Source organism: Camellia sinensis, chromosome 8, assembly GCF_055761805.1.
Source record: "Camellia sinensis isolate YWXY chromosome 8, ASM5576180v1, whole genome shotgun sequence".
In the NCBI taxonomy this organism is placed as follows: domain Eukaryota; kingdom Viridiplantae; phylum Streptophyta; class Magnoliopsida; order Ericales; family Theaceae; genus Camellia; species Camellia sinensis.
The window spans coordinates 76,971,524-76,992,006 of NC_138968.1; the positions used below are offsets into that span (position 1 = coordinate 76,971,524).

A 20,483-nucleotide genomic window follows, 5' to 3' on the forward strand; every position below is an offset into this window, starting at 1 on the left:
TTCTAACATTATTAAAAATTATTAATTGACTTGATAATTTATTAATAAAATAAGTGATTTGTTATAAAATTAAAAATATTAGAGAGTGGAATATAATTTCTAAAATCACAAAGAACAATTCGTATTTTAATCAAATCTCAAGAGATATATTTGTAATTTATTCAAGTTTTTTTAAAAAAACTTGGCTCACTTAAGTATTTATTTATTATTTTCTTTTTTATAAGTTTTTTTTTCTTTTTGTTTAAAAGAAAAAAAATCAAAATATTATAAAAATATATAACGATATATAGCAGATCGTTATGACTATTATAATATTTTTAGGACCATTATATAATACCGAAACAATTATTATTCATATAAATTTTTGTCAATTTACTGTAACAAAAATAACGAAGGATGATAATTACACAATTGTTGCGTAACAAGTGACAATTGCGGCGGCTTTTTAAAAAGAAGACAAAGAAACAAGTTTGATCACGTGGGGAACACTGATTTGATTTCCTAAGCGATTCTGTGCCCCATGTTAACCGTACTAAGGTTGCTTTCTTGTCCCGGCAAAAAATTAAAAAAATAAAAATAAAAATATTTTTTTTTTTCTGACATTTTTGTCAAATCTATAGAGGTGTTCTTTTGTGGGGGTTCGTGTGTCTGTTGTAGCTGCGGGGTTGGGGGGTATGCCAATTTAGTTGTAATGATGATGTGGGATTTGATTTCTATTCTGTGCGCCCATGTTAACCGCACTAATGGCATGTTTGATTGGAAGGATTAAAGCATGGGATTAGGATTATTAATCCGTGGGCCCAATCATCCTATGTTTGTTTTGACATTTTGGTTTAGGATTATTAATTCAATGGATAATTAATCCAACAAATTTGTAGGATTATTAGTAATGGGGTAGGGATGGGATAGTTAATACCACACTAATTTGATGGGATTATTAATACTTCACTATTAGTGTTGTGAATCAAACATGGCCTAAGGGTGCTTTCTTGTCCCAGCAAAAGGACTCCAAAAAAATTAAAAAAAAATACTTTCTTATCTGCCTGCTTTTCCCCCCATATTTTTTTTTTTTTTTTTTGGGCATTTTTGTCAAATCTAGATAGGTGTTCTTTTTTGGGGGGTTCGTGTGATCTGTTATAGCTGCGGGCTGGGGTAATGCCAATTTAGTTATAATGGTTTATAGCTCCTGGGTAATACCCACTGGCGCCAAACCGCCACAGCTAGCTTGTTGGAATTGAAAAAGTTACCAAAAATGATAGCAATGGCGATTGGTGATTGTGATAATATGAAAAATAAATAGACAAATTAAATGCGTGATAATATGAAAAATAAATAGACAAATTAGATGGTAGATAGGTGATAAATAAAAATATAGAATTTGAAACTATTGGTCAAAAGTTTTGAAATTAATTTAGAGATTGTTTGGGATGACTTAAATAAGTGTACTTTTTGTCTTTTTATAAAAAAAATATGCAGAAAAGTAGAGAGGTGATATGATGAAAAAAAGATAAAAAGATGGATTATTTTGAGTTGCCAAACTTGGCCTTAAGGTGCAAGTCTCAAGTCAGGGTAAATGTGGAGGATTGCGTGTTAGATAGCCGACAATCAATACATAAAAAAGTCACTTAGATCCGCTATGAAAATAAATCTTACTTTGAATCGATTAAATGTTAAGTTGTTCCCCTTAAGTGACGCATTGTGCCTGTCTCTGAGTATTTCAAAAAGTGCGTAAAGGGCGCTGCATCGATGCCTGGGTGCAGTGAAAGATGAGCAAAGGTTTTTGTGTTTTCCTGGACGAGCACGAATAAAGAAGATAGTCCAAGATTATGGGTCTAGGGTAGCCACATGAAATGTATGAACTTTAACTGGTAAGACTATGGAATTGGTAGATATCATGGTTAGGAGAAGAGTTAGTATTGCTTACGTACAAAAGACTAAATGGACGGGTGAGAAAGCTATGAAAATAGAGGATATCAATTTTAAGCAATATTATAATGGTAAGGATAGACACAGGAATGAAGTAGGAATAATAGTTGCCAAGGGACTTGTAGAAAATGTAGTTATGGCCATTAAGAAAGGTGATAAGATTATGTTAGTTAAACTAATTATTGGAGAAAATATAGTGAACGTTATTATTGCATACGCCCCCTAAATAGGATTAGATGATCAGACTATGAGAAATTTTTGGAACAAAACGAATAAGATATTATAGGAGATACCCGTAGGAGAGAACATAGTTATAGATGGAGATTTCAACGGTCATGTAGGAATAGATAAACTAAGTTATAAGAGGGTGCATGGTGGGTATAGTTTTGGTGATAGAAATGAGGCTGGAGAGAGTAATTTAGATTTTGCGTTGACTTCTGACCTGGTAGTGGCCAATACTATGTATAAGAAGAGAGATGAGTATTTGATAACTTTTAAGAGTGAGTTAATTAGGAACCAAATGGATTACTTTCTAGTAAGAGAGTGGACCATCTAAAATGTAGCGAGGTGATTCTTAGAGAGAGCTTGGCATCTTAACATATAATTTTGGTACTAGATTTATACTTTAAAGAATAATACCAAGTTAAGAAGGATAGTGGGCGTCCTTAGACAAGATGATAGGACCTAAAAAGGGATAAATTAGAAATATTTTAGAATAGAATGGATAAACAAGGTACTTGAGACTTGAAAAATGATACTAACACTATATGGAACTTGATGACCAATTGTATGAGGAGAATATCAAGGGAAGTCCTTAGAAAGTCGAAAGGAAAGGGACCCAACTCTAAGGAAACATGGTGGTGGAGGGAGGAGGTTCAAGCGGTAGCAAAGACGAAAAAGAATGCTTTAAAAAATGGCAGAAGGATAGCATTGAGAAAAAATCTAAAAGTTACAGATTGGCTAATAAGGAGATCAAAAAAGTAGTGAGAAAGGCTAAGCTGAAAGCTTATGATAACTTATACACTAAACTAGATAGTAAGGAGAGAGAGAGAAGAGAATATACAAACTTACTAAGATAAAAGAGAGGAAAACAAGAGATTTTTGTCACGACCCAAACCCGGTATCCAAAGGCTTGGCGTCGTAACAAGATAAAAATAAAATAATTTCAATAATTTTGTAGACGTAGCGCAAGCGGATAAATTAAATAAATTAAAATAAAATAATTGGGTACCAAAAGTTTATTAAAAAGAAACAAAACATAGTCATTTGAGCTTTATTGTATTACAAGAGTTTGAAAAAAAAAAAAAAATACACAACAATTCATTTCCCATCTTGATCCCGCTAAACCTCGTCACCTGAAAAGGGTAACAGCTATAAGCATATAGTAGAGTGAGAAATATTATACTGTGAGTATAGGAGTACAAAATAGCCATGGATAGTTATTTAAACTAAAACATTAACATACTTTGAGTTGAATACACAAATTAATTAAGTGGCAGAAATTGAAATAAATAACTATAATTACGGTACAGAACAAAACAGAATAGAATAGGGGTCACTAAAGTGACAATCAGAACATGGGTCAATGGATCTATGACAACAAGGGAACACAAAGTGGTCAAATAGGGGCCAATGGTTATTTAAGTCCCCTAAGGCATGGGACTCCCGTGGTAGTACTTACAGAAAATAATTGTTTACAAGATCATTGCCAAATAATTTCTAAAATTTAAACAACATATCCATGGGTTTTAATTTACGCAAATAGAGTTCAGAAAATAATCCACGTAATTGAAACATTAACCTAATCATAAAACATAAATTATATAAAATAAATTGTGATAACTCAAAACATTCGTAAAATATATTAAGGTAACTCAAGACATGTAGAAAACACATTATAATAACTCAATGTATAATAAACTCACCTTAATATAAATTTATCCCTATTTTTCTCGCACTCCAGAGCCTTACTTGCTACGTTCCTTACGCTTACTTCGTTTCTGTGCTTCACCAACGTACTTCACTTCCCTATTTATACCTAAACAAAGTGTGAGGCCCAAGCCAACTACCTACACATGTTGATGTTCCCTCCCGCCACCTGTACATGGCGCCATCTGTTTTACCCCTTTGTCTTTTTGTTTCATCTCTGCGAATTCACCAAGGGCCAAGTTGACGCCTGGCCCCACCGAAGACTCCCGTTTTTGTTTTTTATATTTATTTATTATGTTATTCCAATTTTAAAAGTCATAATTCCTAAAATTACTTATGATTATACGTTAGGTTCACGTCTAAAAACCTCACTACCCAACTATAAAACACCACTTACCACTTACTAAAATATTTAATGTATGGTGTCTCACAATTTATTTCCTTAACAATTTAATCGATAAATTCCCAATTTCCTAAATTATGCATTTGTTTATTTATTATTATTATTTATTTATTTATTTGGGTGTCACATTTCTCCTCTCCTTAAAAGAAGTTTGTCCCCAAACTTGACGTACCTTGGTTTTCGAAGAGGTGTGGGTATTTGGCCCACATTTGGCTTTCAGTTTCCCACGTTACTTCTTCGACATGATGGTTTCTCCATAAGACTTTTACAAGAGGTATAGTCTTATTTCGATGGACCTGATTACGGCGATCGAGAATCTGTACAAGTTGTTCTTTAAGAGAGGTCTTCTTGCACTTCCAAGTTCTCATAATCGACAACATGTGCTGGATCTCGAAGATGTCAACGAAGCATCGAAACGTGAAACACATTGTAGACATTGGATAGTTCGGGTGGAAGCATAAGGCGATATACCACAGAACCAATCCTTTCGAGTATCTCGAATGGGCCGATGTAATGTGGGTTTAACTTTCCTCGGTTTCCAAATTGGATAACCCCCTTAGTTGGCGAGATCTTTAGGAACACATGATCGCCTATTTGAAACTCTAAGTCTCGTCTTCGTGTATCTGCATAGCTTTTCTGGCAGCTTTGGGCAGTGCGAATTCGCCGTTGGATGAGCTGAATCTTATCTCTTGTGATTTGCCCGACTTCGGGGCCTAATAATTTCCTGTCTCCGATTCCATCCAACACAGAGGTGATCGACATCTCCTTCCATACAGTGCCTCATACGGTGCCATTCCAATGCTTGCATGGTAGCTGTTATTATAGGCGAACTCTACCAAAGGTAGGTGATCATCCCGATTACCTTTGAGGTCTAGTATACACAAACATAACATATCTTTCAAAGTCTGAATCGTCCTTTCAGATTGGCCATCAGTTTACGGGTGATAAGTCGTGCTAAACTTCAGAGTGGTTCCCAAAGCTTCTTGCAATTTGTTCTAGAAGTGAGACACGAAGCAGAGATCTCTATCAGATACGATTGAAATTGGGGTGCCATGCAAACGAATGATTTCCTTAATGTAGAGAGTGGCGAACTTAGAGAGGGAGTACATGATTCTGATTGGTAGAAAATGCGCCGACTTCGTCAATCGATCTCCGATAATCCATATTGCATCATTCTTCGAGACTGATTGTGGTAGCCCGACCACGAAGTCCATAGTAATATGCTCCCATTTCCATTCGAGAATAGGGAGTGGTTGCAACATTCCTACAAGTCTCTGATGTTCTGCTTTAACTTGTTGACAACGCAGGCATTTGGAGACATGACTTGCTATGTCTTTCTTCATTCCTGTCCACCAGAAGTGTTCCTTCAGATCGTGATACATCTTCGTATTGCCAGGACGAATCGCAAACCTCGAGCTATGAGCTTCCACTAATATCCTTTTCTTAAGTTCTGGAAGGTCAGGTACGCAAATTCGATTCTGAAATTTTAGCATCCCATTGCTTATTGTGAAGTTAGGATCGGGCGTGCTTCCTTGTTCTTCGTACTTTTTCTTTAAAAGTTTATCTTCACATTGGCGGATTCTAATTTCTTCGATCAACTCGGGTTCCACAATTATGTTGGTGAGCAATCCATTGATCTTGCGGGGAACGAGGGTACATGCCACACTTTTGGTCGTTTTTCGACTTAATGCGTCTGCTACTACGTTAGCTTTGCTAGAATAATAATGGATCTCTATATCGTAGTTCTTCACAAATTCTAGTCATCGCCGTTGCCTCATATTCAATTCCTTCTATGTAAACAGATATTTGAGACTCTTATGATCAGTGTAAATCTCACAGGTTGCACTGTAAAGATAATAACGCCAGATCTTGAGGGCGAAGATCACCGCAGCCAATTCCAGATCATGAGTTGGGTAGTTCATTTCGTGCGTCTTTAGCTGGCTGGGGGCATAAGTAATGACCTTTCCATTTTGCATAAGAACGCAACCCAAACCATTATATGAGGCATCGCTATAAATTATGAACCCTTCTGTTTCTGCGGGGAGTGCTAGTATCGGAGCCGTCACGAGTCTGTTCTTCAATTCTTTGAAGCAACGTTCCTGCTTGTCGGTCCATTCAAAAGATGTGCTCTTCTGAGTTAGTTGGATCAAGGGTAAAGCTATCTTCGAGAAATCTTGCACGAAGCGCCGGTAATAGCCTGCTAGGCCCAAGAAGCTTTGAATCTCAGATACGTTAGTAGGTCGTGGCCAATCCACAATTGCTGCAACCTTTTGGGGATCAACTGAGATGCCATCTTTGTTAATGACGTGACCGAGGAAGTGTACACTAGTGATCCAGAATTTGCATTTCTCCAACTTGGCATAATGCTTGTAATCACGTAATGTTTGTAGAACTCTTCGCAAGTGGTGCTCATGATCTTCTGGCGATTTGGAGTATATAAGAATGTTGTCGACAAAGACAATGACGAACTCGTCAAGATAGGGTTTGAACACTCGATTCATGAGGTCCATGAAGGCAACTGGAGCATTTGTGCCACCAAATGGCATGACGAGAAACTCGTAGTGCCCGTAACGAGTTCTGAAGGCAGTCTTTTCGATGCTTTCTGTTTTGACTTTTAGTTGATGGTAACCAGAACGCAAGTCAATTTTTTAGAATACTTGGGCGCCTTGCAGTTGATCAAACAAGTCGTCAATTCGTGGTAGAGGGTATCGGTTCTTGATGGTGACTTTGTTCAGCTCCTGGTAATCGATGCGTAGTCTCATTGTACCATCCTTTTTCTTTACAATTAGTACTGGAGCTCCCTATGGTGAGGTACTTGGTCGGATGAAGCCTTTGTCCAGTAGTTCTTGGAGTTAGGTTTTTAGTTCTTTCAATTTTGTCATGGACATGCGGTAAGGGGTCTTTGAGATTGGTTGTGTACCAGGTTGGGTTTCAATGGTGAATTCGATTTCCCGATCAACTGGGGTACCAGGCAGGTCTTCAAGAAATACATCCGGGAATTCTCGAACCACAGGGATTGCGTCAAGTGTGGGGGTCTCTTGTTGAGTATCAATCATATAACAGATACAACTACAATAACCCTTTCTTAGCAGTCGTTGGACTGGCATGAAGGATATAATACATGGAGGGGGAGAGGCTCCAGTTCCTTCGAAGACAAGGTTTGGTGACCAGAGGAAGACCTTTTTGGCTTCACAATCGATAGAGGCATGGTGGGCAGCTAACCAATCCATTCCTAAGATCACATCAAAGGTACTAATGCAGAGGGGAATCAAATCTACATGTAATGTTTCACCTTTTAAGGATATAGTAAAAGATTTGTACATATTAGTACTAAGGGCGGAATTACCAGAAGGGAAAGACACAGACTGTCACGCCCCAGACTTGCCCTTAAAAGTTTGGGCATGACCTAAGCAGAAAAGGACACTTAACCTGGTTCCATAGAGGGGCCTGACCGGAAGCTGTAATAATAAGTGATATAAACCAGAAAATATGACATCCATTGAGCTACTAAGTCATGCCAGGATCATAAACATTTCATAGGACATGTATATCAAAAGCCAAAATACATTTGAGAGTTAGTTATTTACAGGCATATACAAATCCAACCCCGAGGTGGGGTATATAACAAAATTATTAAGTACATAATAACTTAAGCCAATAGCAAAAGTGTAAGCCATCATCTAATAACTCCACAAAAGTAGGGTCCCGACCCCAAGCTTGGCTGTGCCTAGGCTGACAAAAGTATGATGATGCCGAGTTAAGATCGACCTCCTGGTTGATTACCTACAGAAACAGGCATAACACAGGGTGAGCCAAGCTCAGTGAACAATAGTACTGGTATGCTTGTAAACATAATTAATGCTGAAATCATGTAATCAGTCTGTCTCTGTACAGCTTGTTGGGACAACGTAATTGGTTTATAATCGTCATAATGTGGCCCCTGGCCTAAGAACTTCACACATTCAGAAAAGAGTCATTGTGTTCATAATTTACAATTCATCACATAGACCTTTGGTTCTTTTTGATTCACAAGCTTACAATAGTATAAGTTCATATTTCACACATCGGCCCTTGGCCTCATAATTTCATCGTTCACAAATGGCCCTTGGCCACATTGATTCACAATTCACAAATGACCCTTGGTCACGTAGTTTCACATTAGGGCTCGTAGCCACATTGACTCACAAATGGCTCTAAGCCACATTGATTCACAAATGGCTCTAAGCCACATTGGTTCACAAATGGCTCTAAGCCACATTGGTTCACAAGTTCACAATTGCCTTGATACATTCCATTAGTCACAAGCTTTCACATAAGATGTGTACAACTTCACAACCTTTTTCAATGTTTTCACAATTTCGTATTGAATCACTTATAGCAAATATATCATTTCATGCCAACACAAGTTTGATAGTGAAGTTCGTAACGTCAAGATATAATGTCAATACATAATATGATAATACTTTCAACAAGGGTCACAACGTCAATAATAATAAATACTGAGTAGAGGTACATTGAAGTACTATTACTCACTGTGTTGTGTCGGTGCACTTCCTCTTGAGGCATTTCCTACACGCATGAAAAATCACATTAGTCCTTTTATCCTTGTTAAATCAACATTCGGTTCACTTACTTTGATTGAATTAACGAACATTCAAACAATATAAATTGCAGGTTTTGACAACATTAGAGGACCCAACACGCAAACGGAGCATCCCAACTTTTCTGACTTGAGCCGCACGTGCGGCTAGGATCTCCCGCACGTGCGGCACACCTCCCGCACGTGCAACATTGAGGCCCACTACAACAAAATACATCTTTGGCGACTAAAATTGGCGACCAAACCAATTTTTGTCGCCAAAAGCACCACATTCAGCGACAAAAAACATCTTCAGTCGCCGTTGATTAAAGCTTTTTAGCTACTAAAGTATTGTAGTCGCCATATATTACAATTGGCGACCAAATTTCCATTTAGTCGCTGTTTAATAGAAGTTTAGGCTACTAACATTTAATTTTGTCGCCATATTGTATCATTTGGCGACTAAACACTTTTTGTCGCCAAAAAAAGGGCATTTTTTTGATTAGTTTTTGCGACCAAATCTGGTTTAGTCGTTGTTTATTCAGTATTACCGACGAATCTTTTTATTTAGTAGCCAAAGAGGGATCTTCAGCTGACCAATTGTTTGCCGCTGTTAAGGTTTTTGGCGACAAATAATCGTTTAGTCGCCAAATGTTCGAAAAAATTTTTAGAGGGAAAATAAGTAATTTCGCGCCCAGTACATATATATTACACAGATTTTTTTTGTTCCCTTCTGTCTCACACACCGACATCAACATACCAAACCCGTCCCTACCAAACCCGTCGCTCACCACCGGCGATCATCACCGTCGCAGGCCACCGGTGCTCGCCACGACCACCACTGCAAATCGGCGATCAGCACTACCGGCCATCATCACCATCGCAGGTATGTTTCTGTCGTCTCTTTCCTTCTCTGTCGATCTGGTTCGATCTGTTTGTCGATGTCTCTCACATCCCCTTCTCTCACGATTAATTTTAGGGTTTCACATTTCATTTCCCATTTATTTCGTACACAAATTTTTAGGGCTTTTCCTGATTTCGTGATTGGGTGTGGTTGAAATTGCGATTGTCCATTTCGATTTTGGATTGCTGATTTTGGATTCTGTTTCTATCGTTTAAATGTGCCTCTGTTTCTGCGATTTCTATGTTCCAAATGTGCCTCTGCTTTTTCTCCCTTTCAGGTTTTACCATGGTTATGACAACTATATGACTTATGCTTTTCCGGTCAGTTCTACTTCCCACTATATGAGATATTATTTATATTTGATGAATATTATGAAGTTGTGGTCTTTTGGTTCTGTAGCATGATGAACTAAAGCCTCTAGCCAAAACATTCACCGACTCCCTTGTCCAGCTACGAAATTTGAAGGTGATTCTTTATTTTTTAAATTTGTTGCAGTGTTCAGCTTTAAATGGATAATTTAAAAGTCCTACTGTTTCAAATTTTAGCTTGAACATTTGCCACAACAGCATCATGGATCTGCCCTCACACTTGTAGAATCGCTATCCAGGTATGATATACTCTTTCTTAGAGACAAGTTCTTAAAAATCAATGTACTTGTATTTTTATCTTATATGCCCTTCTTATGCTGTCACCAAATATCTTTGTATTTAATTTTATTTCAATATTATTACTGATTGTGCCACTGAAGTATTTGTAACAGAGTATATGTTAATACTGTTTCTGTTTCTCAGCCTTGTTATCATTGGGGAACAACACAGAATTTGAAACGGGCTGTTCTTTGGCTTCCTGAAAATCTAACTTTTCATGTTGATGCGAGGATACATCTTCTTCAGGTATTTTAATGTTTTTAATTTAGGATTTAGTGAAGTTGTTTGAGTCAAAGTTTCATTTAATGTGGCCTCAGTTTGCTAATGCAGTCAAGCTTGAGCAATGTTGCTTTTTCTTTTTCTTTTGTTTTATTCTTTAGCAGGGAGTGCTAAATCAAGTTGCATTTTAAGTATCAGATTGTCTTTAATGGTGTTTTCACTATTGTGTAGTGCAACATAAGAGTTCTTGGAGGACTTGTTTCTGCTCATATTCTTGCAACTGATTCTACAAATAGCTTGGTCCAAAGAAATTATAAGAATCAACTTCTTATCCTGCCATAAGATTTACGGCCGCGCTTTCTACCTGCTTTTGATACCCCCACTGGATTGCCATATGCATGGATTAACTTGAAGGTACTTCTTATATCCTGCTTAACTTATAAGACAAATTCCAAATTCCGCAATTGTTTACAAATTGTTATGTATCCAAGATGTTTTATTTAACCTGGTAAAGTAGCTTTGAATTTTTGTATCTCTTCAGAATCATCAATGGTGCTTTGCATTTGCTGTAGTACCATGGTTTCAAATGTTTGCATTGTGTTACCATTAACGTTTGGGAATTTTGTATATGTATACTATGTGGAACTCATGCCATATTGACTATACGCTGATATTTCCATTGTCTTGGCGTTGTTTGTCACATTTAAGTATCTGATCAATATCACTTATATATTCATAAGTTTTTACCCCTCTTCTCTTGCAGACACTTGAGGTTGATTTCTACAGGTGAAAATAATTTCTTTAAAAGTCAGCCTCAGTTGAGAAATCTGTGGCCAGCACATAAGAAATTAGGATTAGAAAGTCTGATTAACATACCAAACTGTACGAAAAACTTGAGGTTTACACTGTCGTTGATTTCTATAGTTGAAAATAATTTCTTCACAAGTCAGCCTCAGTTGAGAAATCTGTGGCCACCACATAAGAAATTAGGATTACAAAGTCTGATTAACATACCAAACTGTACGAAAAACTTGAGGTTTACACTGTCGTTGATTTCTATAGTTGAAAATAATTTCTTTAAAAGTCAGCCTCAGTTGAGAAATCTGTGGCCACCACATAAGAAATTAGGATTACAAAGTCTGATTAATCAATAGCCTAAATATTGTCACATCTTTGTACTGCAAACCTTTGGAACTCCATACAAACAATAGAGGATAATCTGCTCAATATGATGATTGAAGAACGTGGTCGTCCTTTTACGCATAATTCGTTCAAAACAGATGAAAAATAATCTCTCTGATCTCCTGTGATATTGTTTAGTGTCAAAATTAGAGTGAAAAATCAGCTTGTCTCTAGTTCTTGAGATATTGTTTAATATCAAAATGAAAGTGAAAATATGTTCAAAATATGTGAGAGAGAGTTTTAAAAGTAACAGACAAAGTGTTTATGAGATTGATGAATTTTATTGTTTGTTTCTGATGTTGTAATTTTTTTCTGGTAATCGAAATTGAGAATATGACCTATGCAATAATAAATAAACCCATTTATAATGACAAGAGAGTCACAGTGGCCATTGTTGATGTTCCAATCTAAATGTATCAACGGTTCAATCCTTCTTTTTACAAGAGACTCACAGTGGCCATTTTTAAATTTTTTCAATTTTCTTTTTTGTTAGATGATGGTTACAAGGATCTCCATTTCTACATGTGCATCATGTGTGTTTTGAACTCCTAGTTTATGTACTTAGAATAATGATATATAAACATAGTTTTTATAAAATTAAATAAAACTATTCATAATGATGTAACTTCTTGTAATCATTTTATTTTCAATCAAAATGTCCATAATTATTTTCATAATTTTATAAATGTCATTAATAGATTATTGTGGATCTAGTTTCTATATAAATTTTTTGTTTATAAATCGTTTTATAAAGTTCATATATGTATATTTACGATTTAAAGGTTGATTTCGTAGGAATAGAATAAAGATACAAATACTAATCGAAGAAGCTAGAGTGAGAAGAAAATTTGATAAAGATTAATGATTTCTTATAAGCTTTGTCATTTTGTTTGGATGATGGAAATTTAGCTTTTGTCCTTACGAACTGTCTAAGTATTATGAAAATTATATATAATAATTTTTAATCTCACTGATTTTAGTAAATTTTATTAAATTTGGGTTAGGATTATTTCTCTCCCTCTAAGATGACTCCACATGGAATTGTGAATGTATGTCACATTTGCATGTCAATACATGCCAAGTTAGTAGTGACATTAGCCAACTATATGCAATTGACAAATTGGAAAAACATCCCGATCTGTTATTACTATTTTGTTAATTTCAAAAAACAATGCTAATCGAACCCCTAAACTTACTTAAGCTCTCTTCCATTACAGAGTATTTTTCGAAGTTCCCGTCCATTCGCAGGGTCATCTTCGCTTCATGTCTGTTGTAATAATGGACAAGAGTTGGATGATGATAACGGATAGGCTAAAAAGTAAAGAGTATGTACAAGGTGTTCAGTCATTCATTGAGTTTGCTACGAAGAATTTAGGGCCGCAGGATGAAATTCGTTGTCCTTGTGTTGATTGCTTGAACGGCACGAAATTACCTCGACATGTTGTACGGTTGCACTTGATTCGAAGAGGAATCGCATGTTCTTATCGAACTTGGGTCCACCACGGGGAACGTGTTCCCATGTTTCGTGCTCATCCTACTATACGAAACGATGATACTCAAACCGATCGAGCTGCAATGACAGAGGTTCACGAAAATGTGGATGAACTTCCAACCATGTTACAAGAGATTTACATGAGTGGTCTCATGGATGATCATATCGACGAAGAACCTACTTGTTCGGAGAGGCACAATTTGTTGAAATTCATTAGGTTGTTCGATGATGCTCAACGTCAAGTATATCCACAGTGTGAAAAGTTCTCCATCTTGTCCTTCGTAATTAAGATGCTTCACTTGAAGGTGTACAATAAATGGACCAACAAATCTTTCGATATGGTTATGCAAGTTTTCAAAGACATTCTACCAAAGTGTGATGAAAATGTTCCATGGACCCTTTATGAAGCGAAAAGGTTCTTACGTGAGTTGGGTTTGGGATATGAGGCCATTCATGCATGCAAGAATGATTGTACGTTATTTTGGAAGGACAACGCTGCATTGGAGAATTGCCCAACATGTACGGAGTCTAGATACAAGTTGAACGACAAGACGGGTAAAAAAATTCCACATAAAATCTTGAGGTACTTTCCTTTGACGCCGAGATTGAAGAGATTGTACATGTCGAAAAAAACAGCTGCATATATGAGATGGCACAAAGATAAGCGTATGGATGATGGAGTATTGCGACACCCAGCTGATGGTGAGGCATGGAAGGACTTTGATAGGCTGCATCCTACGTTCTCTGCGGATCCTCGGAATGTACGGCTAGGGCTTGCAACGGATGGTTTCAATCCATTCGGACATATGAGTACATCGTACAGCATGTGGCCCGTAATCTTAATGCCTTACAATCTACCCCCATGGAAGTGTATGAAAGATCCATTTGTCATGATGTCCTTGCTTATTCCCGGACGATCCGCACCTGGAAGGGACATCGATGTTTACTTGCAACCATTAGTAGAAGAGTTAACTAATCTGTGGGAGCATGGTGTGCAAACATATGATGCCTCAAACGGCCAAATATTTACAATGCATGCAGCAGTCATGTGGACCATCAACGATTTCCCTGCATATGGTTCCTTGTCTGGTTGGAGTACAAAAGGTTACCTGGCCTGCCCTCATTGTAACATCGATGCATCATCTCAGAGTTTGCGAAGTAAGATTGGGTATATGGGTGCTCGGCGGTACTTACCTGAGAACCATAATTGGCGTAGAAGTAAGCTATTCAATGGGGAAATTGAGACTCGGTCCAAACCTGTGGAGTTATCGGGAGAACAAATATTGCAGCAAATTAATTTGGGGACGTACAAGCCGTATGGAAAGCATCCAACCAACCAAAAAAGACAACGGACTGAAAATCCAACTCCGAACTGGACAAAAAGAAGCATTTTGTTCGACCTACCCTATTGGAAAACACTTAAGCTTCGACATAACCTTGATGTCATGCACATAGAGAAGAATATATGTGACAATCTGCTTGGGACACTATTGAGCATTGATGGCAAGAACAAGGACACTGACAAAGCACGTTTGGATCTGGAGGACATGCGAATACGAAAGGAGTTACACTTGATAAGGCATGCGAATGGCTCTTTCCAGAAGCCTTCGGCATTGTACACATTGTCCCCGGCAGAACGAATAGGGTTTTATGATTTCTTGCAATCAATTAAGTATCCTGATGGCTATGCGGCAAATGTATCCAATTGTGTCACGGCGAAAGGTGGTAAGTTAGTTGGCCTCAAGAGTCATGACTGTCATGTCCTTCTACAACGACTTCTTCCCATTGGGATGCGAGGATACCTTCCTACCGAGATTGGCACCACGTTGTTTGAGCTTGGAACTTTTTTCAAACAGTTGTGCTCAAAGACATTGAGGGTGACTGATTTGGAGAAATTGCAAGAAGAAATCGTACCTTATACTTTGTAAGCTTGAAAAGATTTTTCCTCCTGCTTTTTTCGATGTGATGGTCCACTTGGCAATTCATTTGCCTTACGAGGCTAGGCTTGGAGGGCCTGTTCAATATCGATGGATGTATCCTATTGAGAGGTATAACAATGAGTCAGAACTTTTTTCTTGTACTTATAGTTGAATATGAACATATTGACGATCACGCTGATGTTTACGTGTAGGATGCTGGGTCTTCTTAAAGGATTTGTGGGCAATAAAGCTCGTCCAGAAGGATCCATTGCGGAGGCTTACATATCGAAAGAGTGTACGATGTTTTGTTCAATGTATTTGCATGGAGTTGAAACTGTGTTTAACCGGGAAGAAAGGAACTACGATGGGGGTGACAATGGCCCGGGGTTGGCGATTTTCACTCAAAATGTTCGTCCTTTTGGTCAACTCCTAAGGGCAATTGATGTGTCCGTAGCTGACCGCGAATTGGCTCATTGGTTTGTCCTACACAATAGTTTGGAAGTGGACGAATATCTAGAGTATGCTTCTTCATCATATATGCAACATACCTTTTCTACATTGTTTTTATTTTTTAATGTCTTCATTATTCCAATTACTTATGACTTACATCGTATTAACTAGGGAGCACAAGCTTGTGTTGCAACAAAAATATGGAAGTTCATGCAACATTGCAACTCGACAATGCAAAGAATTCCCTAAATGGTTCAAACATCGCGTAAGATTATGTAACATGTTACTGTTAAGTGTGGAGATAACGTTGAATTATTCTAAGTTGGAATTGACATAACATACTTTCTTGTGTAGATGAACCAATTGCGAAATGAAAACTCACCCGAAGCAACCGATGAGATGTGGTCATTAGCCAATGGACCTAATGCCTTAGTGAATACGTATTCGGGATGCATTTGTAATGGCGTCCGATTCCATACTATCGACCGTGATAACCGTCGTAAATGTCAAAATAGTGGGTTGGTAGTGGAAGGCGACCACGAAGGCCAATTGATAAAGTTCTACGGCTACCTTTGTAAAGTGTGGGAACTGACATATTTGTTTCGACATCGGGTTGTTTTGTTCCAATGTGAATGGTATAACACCGGTAGTAGTCGAACTTTGCGCGTCGAACCACATGTGACAACTGTTGACGTAAGAAGTCGATGGTATAAAGATGACTCGTTTGTGTTCCCAAGCCAAGTTCAACAAGTTTTTTACGTTCTTGATATGAAGTTAGGGCCGAATTGGCGAGTCGTAGAAAAGTTTCAACATCGACGAATTTGGGATGTGCCAGAGCTGGATGTGCCAGAATTTGATGAAGTGTTGCAAGATGATGAAAATAGTACAGTTGTACCAACTCAGCCTATTGATGATGTTGTTGTTTTACGTCGGGATGACATTGAACCGCAAATTATTTCAATGGAAGTTTCTCAGTCCAATAAGCGTGTACAACCGGAGGGTGTTATGGATGATGCGTTCATCTGCGATGACGACGATGAACTAACAATCTCGGGTGATGACAAAGAAGATGAGATGGAAAGTGATTTTGATACAGATACAGACCTAGAGTTTTAACTTAGTTTGTTTCTTTGTTCGGCTTGTTTTGTTGATGTCATGGGGACAGTTAAGAATATTCATGAAATTGTAATTTCAATTTCATGCCTACTCTTGAATTTCATGTAATTTCAACCTTGTACTTTTAATTTCCTGTATGATTTCTATGAACTGTTACAGCAAATTGCAAATCATCAACATACTTAGTTCATATTTCCCATTTGGACAGCTGTGCTGTGTGGCTGCTTTTCCCACAATCTGTGCAGATTTGCACAACTGCTCTGTATCTGTTTGCTGAGTTTGACAGTTTGCCGCTGTGTGCTGTGTGCTGCTGTCTCTGTAACGTGTTGTGTGCTGTGTGCTGCTGTCTCTGTAACAGTTTTTTAATAATTTCCCAAACACATTAACTTTTTAATCCTTCAAAAAACCAAAAACAAGAAATCCCAAACCAGCACTTACTCATAAAACATGTTTTCTGTTGAAAGTATAGACTGTAGAACTATAAGAATTAGATCCCACGAAATCATAAAACTTGTTGAATATTAGTTATGCAGAAGGGGACCACTGATCAGAACACCAGTACGTAGTTGCCATGCATGTGAATTTGTTCGTAGGACCCTTTTGGTTTTAGTGAGCATCAGCTAGCTTTGCACTAAAATGTATATGTTACATGTTCCGTGATTGAAGTGTGTTGGTAATTTTTACAGAGAAAATGAATTTTAAAATTATAGATTGTTATAAACAAAACAAATGTTTGTTGTAATCTAGACCTGTATTTGTCTAGCTAATGCTTCAAATTTTAAAATAAGTTTTGAGTTTGCTGGCTTCTGGGTCATGGAAGTATTGAGACTCATTTATTCAATAGTCTAAAGTTAATGAGACTAAAAGCGACTGTTGTACCAACTCAATAAGGTTCTCTGCATGGGAGTTGCTGTTCCACAACGTGCAAATGAGTGTTAATTTTCTGGTTTCATTTCATTAGAAGAACTGGCAAAATGTGAGTTTAGTCTGTGTACACAACTAGACTACGAAGGTGCCATGAATTCGTGATTAATTTTACTCAACTGTTACTACGGGCTGTGCAGGTGTATCTGAAATTCTGCTGTTACTTTACTATTATCCTTGCTAGCGATCATCAGCGAAGACTCGAACAGCCATGTCAGCCGGTGAGTGCTCTCTCTGTCTCTCTTTCTTGTTGTATATTGTTTTTCTTGTCTAATCTTTGTTTTCAGATTTTCCATTGGTTTAATGGTTTGCAGTCTGTCAATTCTAAGCATGGATGCAATGTTCCCTTGATTTTGATGAACACAATCAGAACACATGATAGTACCCTGAAGGTGACTGATATTTTCCATTCCTATTTTGAGTTCTTGACATAAGAAATTTGTAGAACCTAATCGCTGCACCTGTTAAATGAAGGCAGTGGAGCAATATTCGAAGAAAACTGTTGATATTCTTACTAGCGATCATCAGCGAAGACTCGAACAGCCATGTCAGCCGGTGAGTGCTCTGATTTGGTTTGCTCAAATTCGTCACGTTTGGTTATGTTGCTTATGTAATATGTTAATGAATAAGCTAGTCATGTGCTTGTTGCAATGTATATGTTCATGGAAGTCTTCTTCCTGTGCTGCCTTGTTTATGTGCCTAGATTTTTAGGTCAGTTGATATGCCAACCTGTGTAAGTGTCTTCTTCCTGTGGTTACAGACTTCTTTAGGAGGTGTTTCTTGGTTTGAATCAGTTAACCACTGACCTTCATGTGAATGTGGGTGATTATTTAGAGGTGTGTATGAGTGGCATTGTGTGGAATCCACAGTTTCAGAGGGCTTTCAAGGGCAGAAAGAAAGCATTTACATCTTGCTAAGACTGCCATAGCCCTATCACATGATATCAGTCCTCTTTACCGTACACTTGAAGCCATTGGTACAACAACCTATCTCATTTACATCTTGCTGAGACTGCTATAGCCCTATGACAGCAGTCCCTTTTCTTCTATTACCCCTCTCCCCACCCTCATTTGTCCTCTTTTCAGTCCTTCTTCTATTACCTCTCTCCCCACCCTCATTTGTCCTCAGTTCAGCCTTGTCCTGCATCTCAGCCAGCTCACCACTGGTCGTCACAGGCTTAATTCTCAGCCTACTTATGTGCTTCCCTCAGACTACCTTTGTAAGCAGCTTTGAAAACGTTGACTTAGTTAATGTACTTGGTATCAAAATATGTAGTATAACTGTTTCATTAACTGATGCAGGCAGATTTTCTCTTTACGGTGGTAGGGAAGCATTTCTCTTTGGCTGTGGGAAGCATTTCCCTTTGTAAGCAGCTTTTCTCTTTTGGCTGTGGGAAGCATTTCGCCTGGGTAAGTTGTTAGGCATTAACTACGTTATTTCCTTACTACAGGCTGTCTTGCATATGTCAACAAACCATTCAATTTTGAATTACCATGATGTTTAAATCAGAATATTGTATAATTGTTAGCTCGGTTGGGCACTTTTAAATTGTGTAATGAATTATTGAAGAAGAGCACAGTTGAGGGGTGACAGGGAATTTCGGGATCCTTGTTGTAAAGATGGGAAGGGTAATGTTCATTATTGGCTATATTACAGTTAGTTCATTATTGCTTCTCTCCACGTTACCTTTCCCTGCACAAATCCCTTCCCAAATCCAAAATTCAAACACATCCTTAGGCTAATGAAGGGCATACCTTTGACCTTCTTGTTTATCCAGATTTCTGGCAGCATCCCTGCACCAAATCCAGCAACAATCCAGATTTGTGGCAGCATCCCTGCACCAACTTATAACAGAGTCACATGAGAAGCAGAGACACAAAATTGCACCAAGATGGTTCAATATCAAATTTGAGACAAATATGTGCACAAACAGAAGGAGAGAACAGCATAAATACTGGAAATTTATGCAAAAGTTTCAGTTTTGCAGTTGAGATTAGACAACTATAGAAAACCATGTTGTGCAATACACTTTGAGTAGTCATCAGAATTCATAGTACTAGGGCCCTGAATAAATTCTTACGGTAAGAATTATGGATACTAATGGAAACAGTAATGGCATACAAAGAAACTGATGTTGTAGCTGAGTTGTTCTTATCAATGGTTTGTTATTGCAGGCCACAACAAATTATTAAAAATTTTGTTGTTAACAATAATTCGAAAATTCGTTGGGGTAATGAGTATATTAAATGAACAATGGACTGTTGAGAAGTTTGTTTTTGTATCATCATCATGTTACATTACTAATGTATGCGATGTTTATTAGTCATGGACGTTTGTTACGTAATGTAGGTACAATGGTTCCGGGAATCAAGACGGGGCGACGGAAGAGAGCAACAAGTGGCAACGTACTATCAACATCTGAAGCATGCGCACAGGAGATTGGCACCCCGATGACGTTCTCTGACGAGACGTAACCACCGGATGATACACAAACTGTGGTGGAGGAGACGCAACCAGGTGGATTGGGTAAGAGCATACTATTTAGTTGTTTAACAATTTTTTGGTTTTGTTTTGTTTGTAATGTTGAGTACCTTCCCCTTTTGTACCAGGGAAAACGAGGTCAACTCGTGTTCGGGGACGTACATTAGGCAAAGGCGTGCAGAAAAGAATTGCTAGGAAAAAAGGGGAGAAATTACACGTCTATGTCAATCGGGTGTTGAACACAATCACCGGAGGGAATGCCACCCCAGCAATGAATGAGTTGGGCGTTCAAATTAGACGGTTATGCCCTCT

At 37.8% G+C, this 20,483-nt stretch overlaps 1 protein-coding gene and 1 long non-coding RNA gene across 2 annotated transcripts; one reads left to right on the forward strand and one right to left on the reverse strand.

The window, feature by feature from the left end:
- Positions 1 to 7,110: 7,110 nt before the first annotated feature.
- On the reverse strand, positions 7,111 to 7,581 carry LOC145797850 (uncharacterized). Its single transcript, XM_082885279.1, has one exon. The coding sequence runs from the start codon at positions 7,579 to 7,581 to the stop codon at positions 7,111 to 7,113; it is 471 nt and encodes a 156-aa protein (XP_082741405.1).
- Positions 7,582 to 10,139: 2,558 nt separating this feature from the next.
- Positions 10,140 to 18,256, forward strand: LOC114280073 (uncharacterized). Its single transcript, XR_014337087.1, has 8 exons — positions 10,140 to 10,206; positions 10,287 to 10,348; positions 10,533 to 10,634; positions 10,839 to 11,021; positions 17,562 to 17,742; positions 17,831 to 17,911; positions 18,005 to 18,082; positions 18,165 to 18,256. It is a non-coding gene; the product is annotated as an uncharacterized LOC114280073 (long non-coding RNA).
- Positions 18,257 to 20,483: the final 2,227 nt, after the last annotated feature.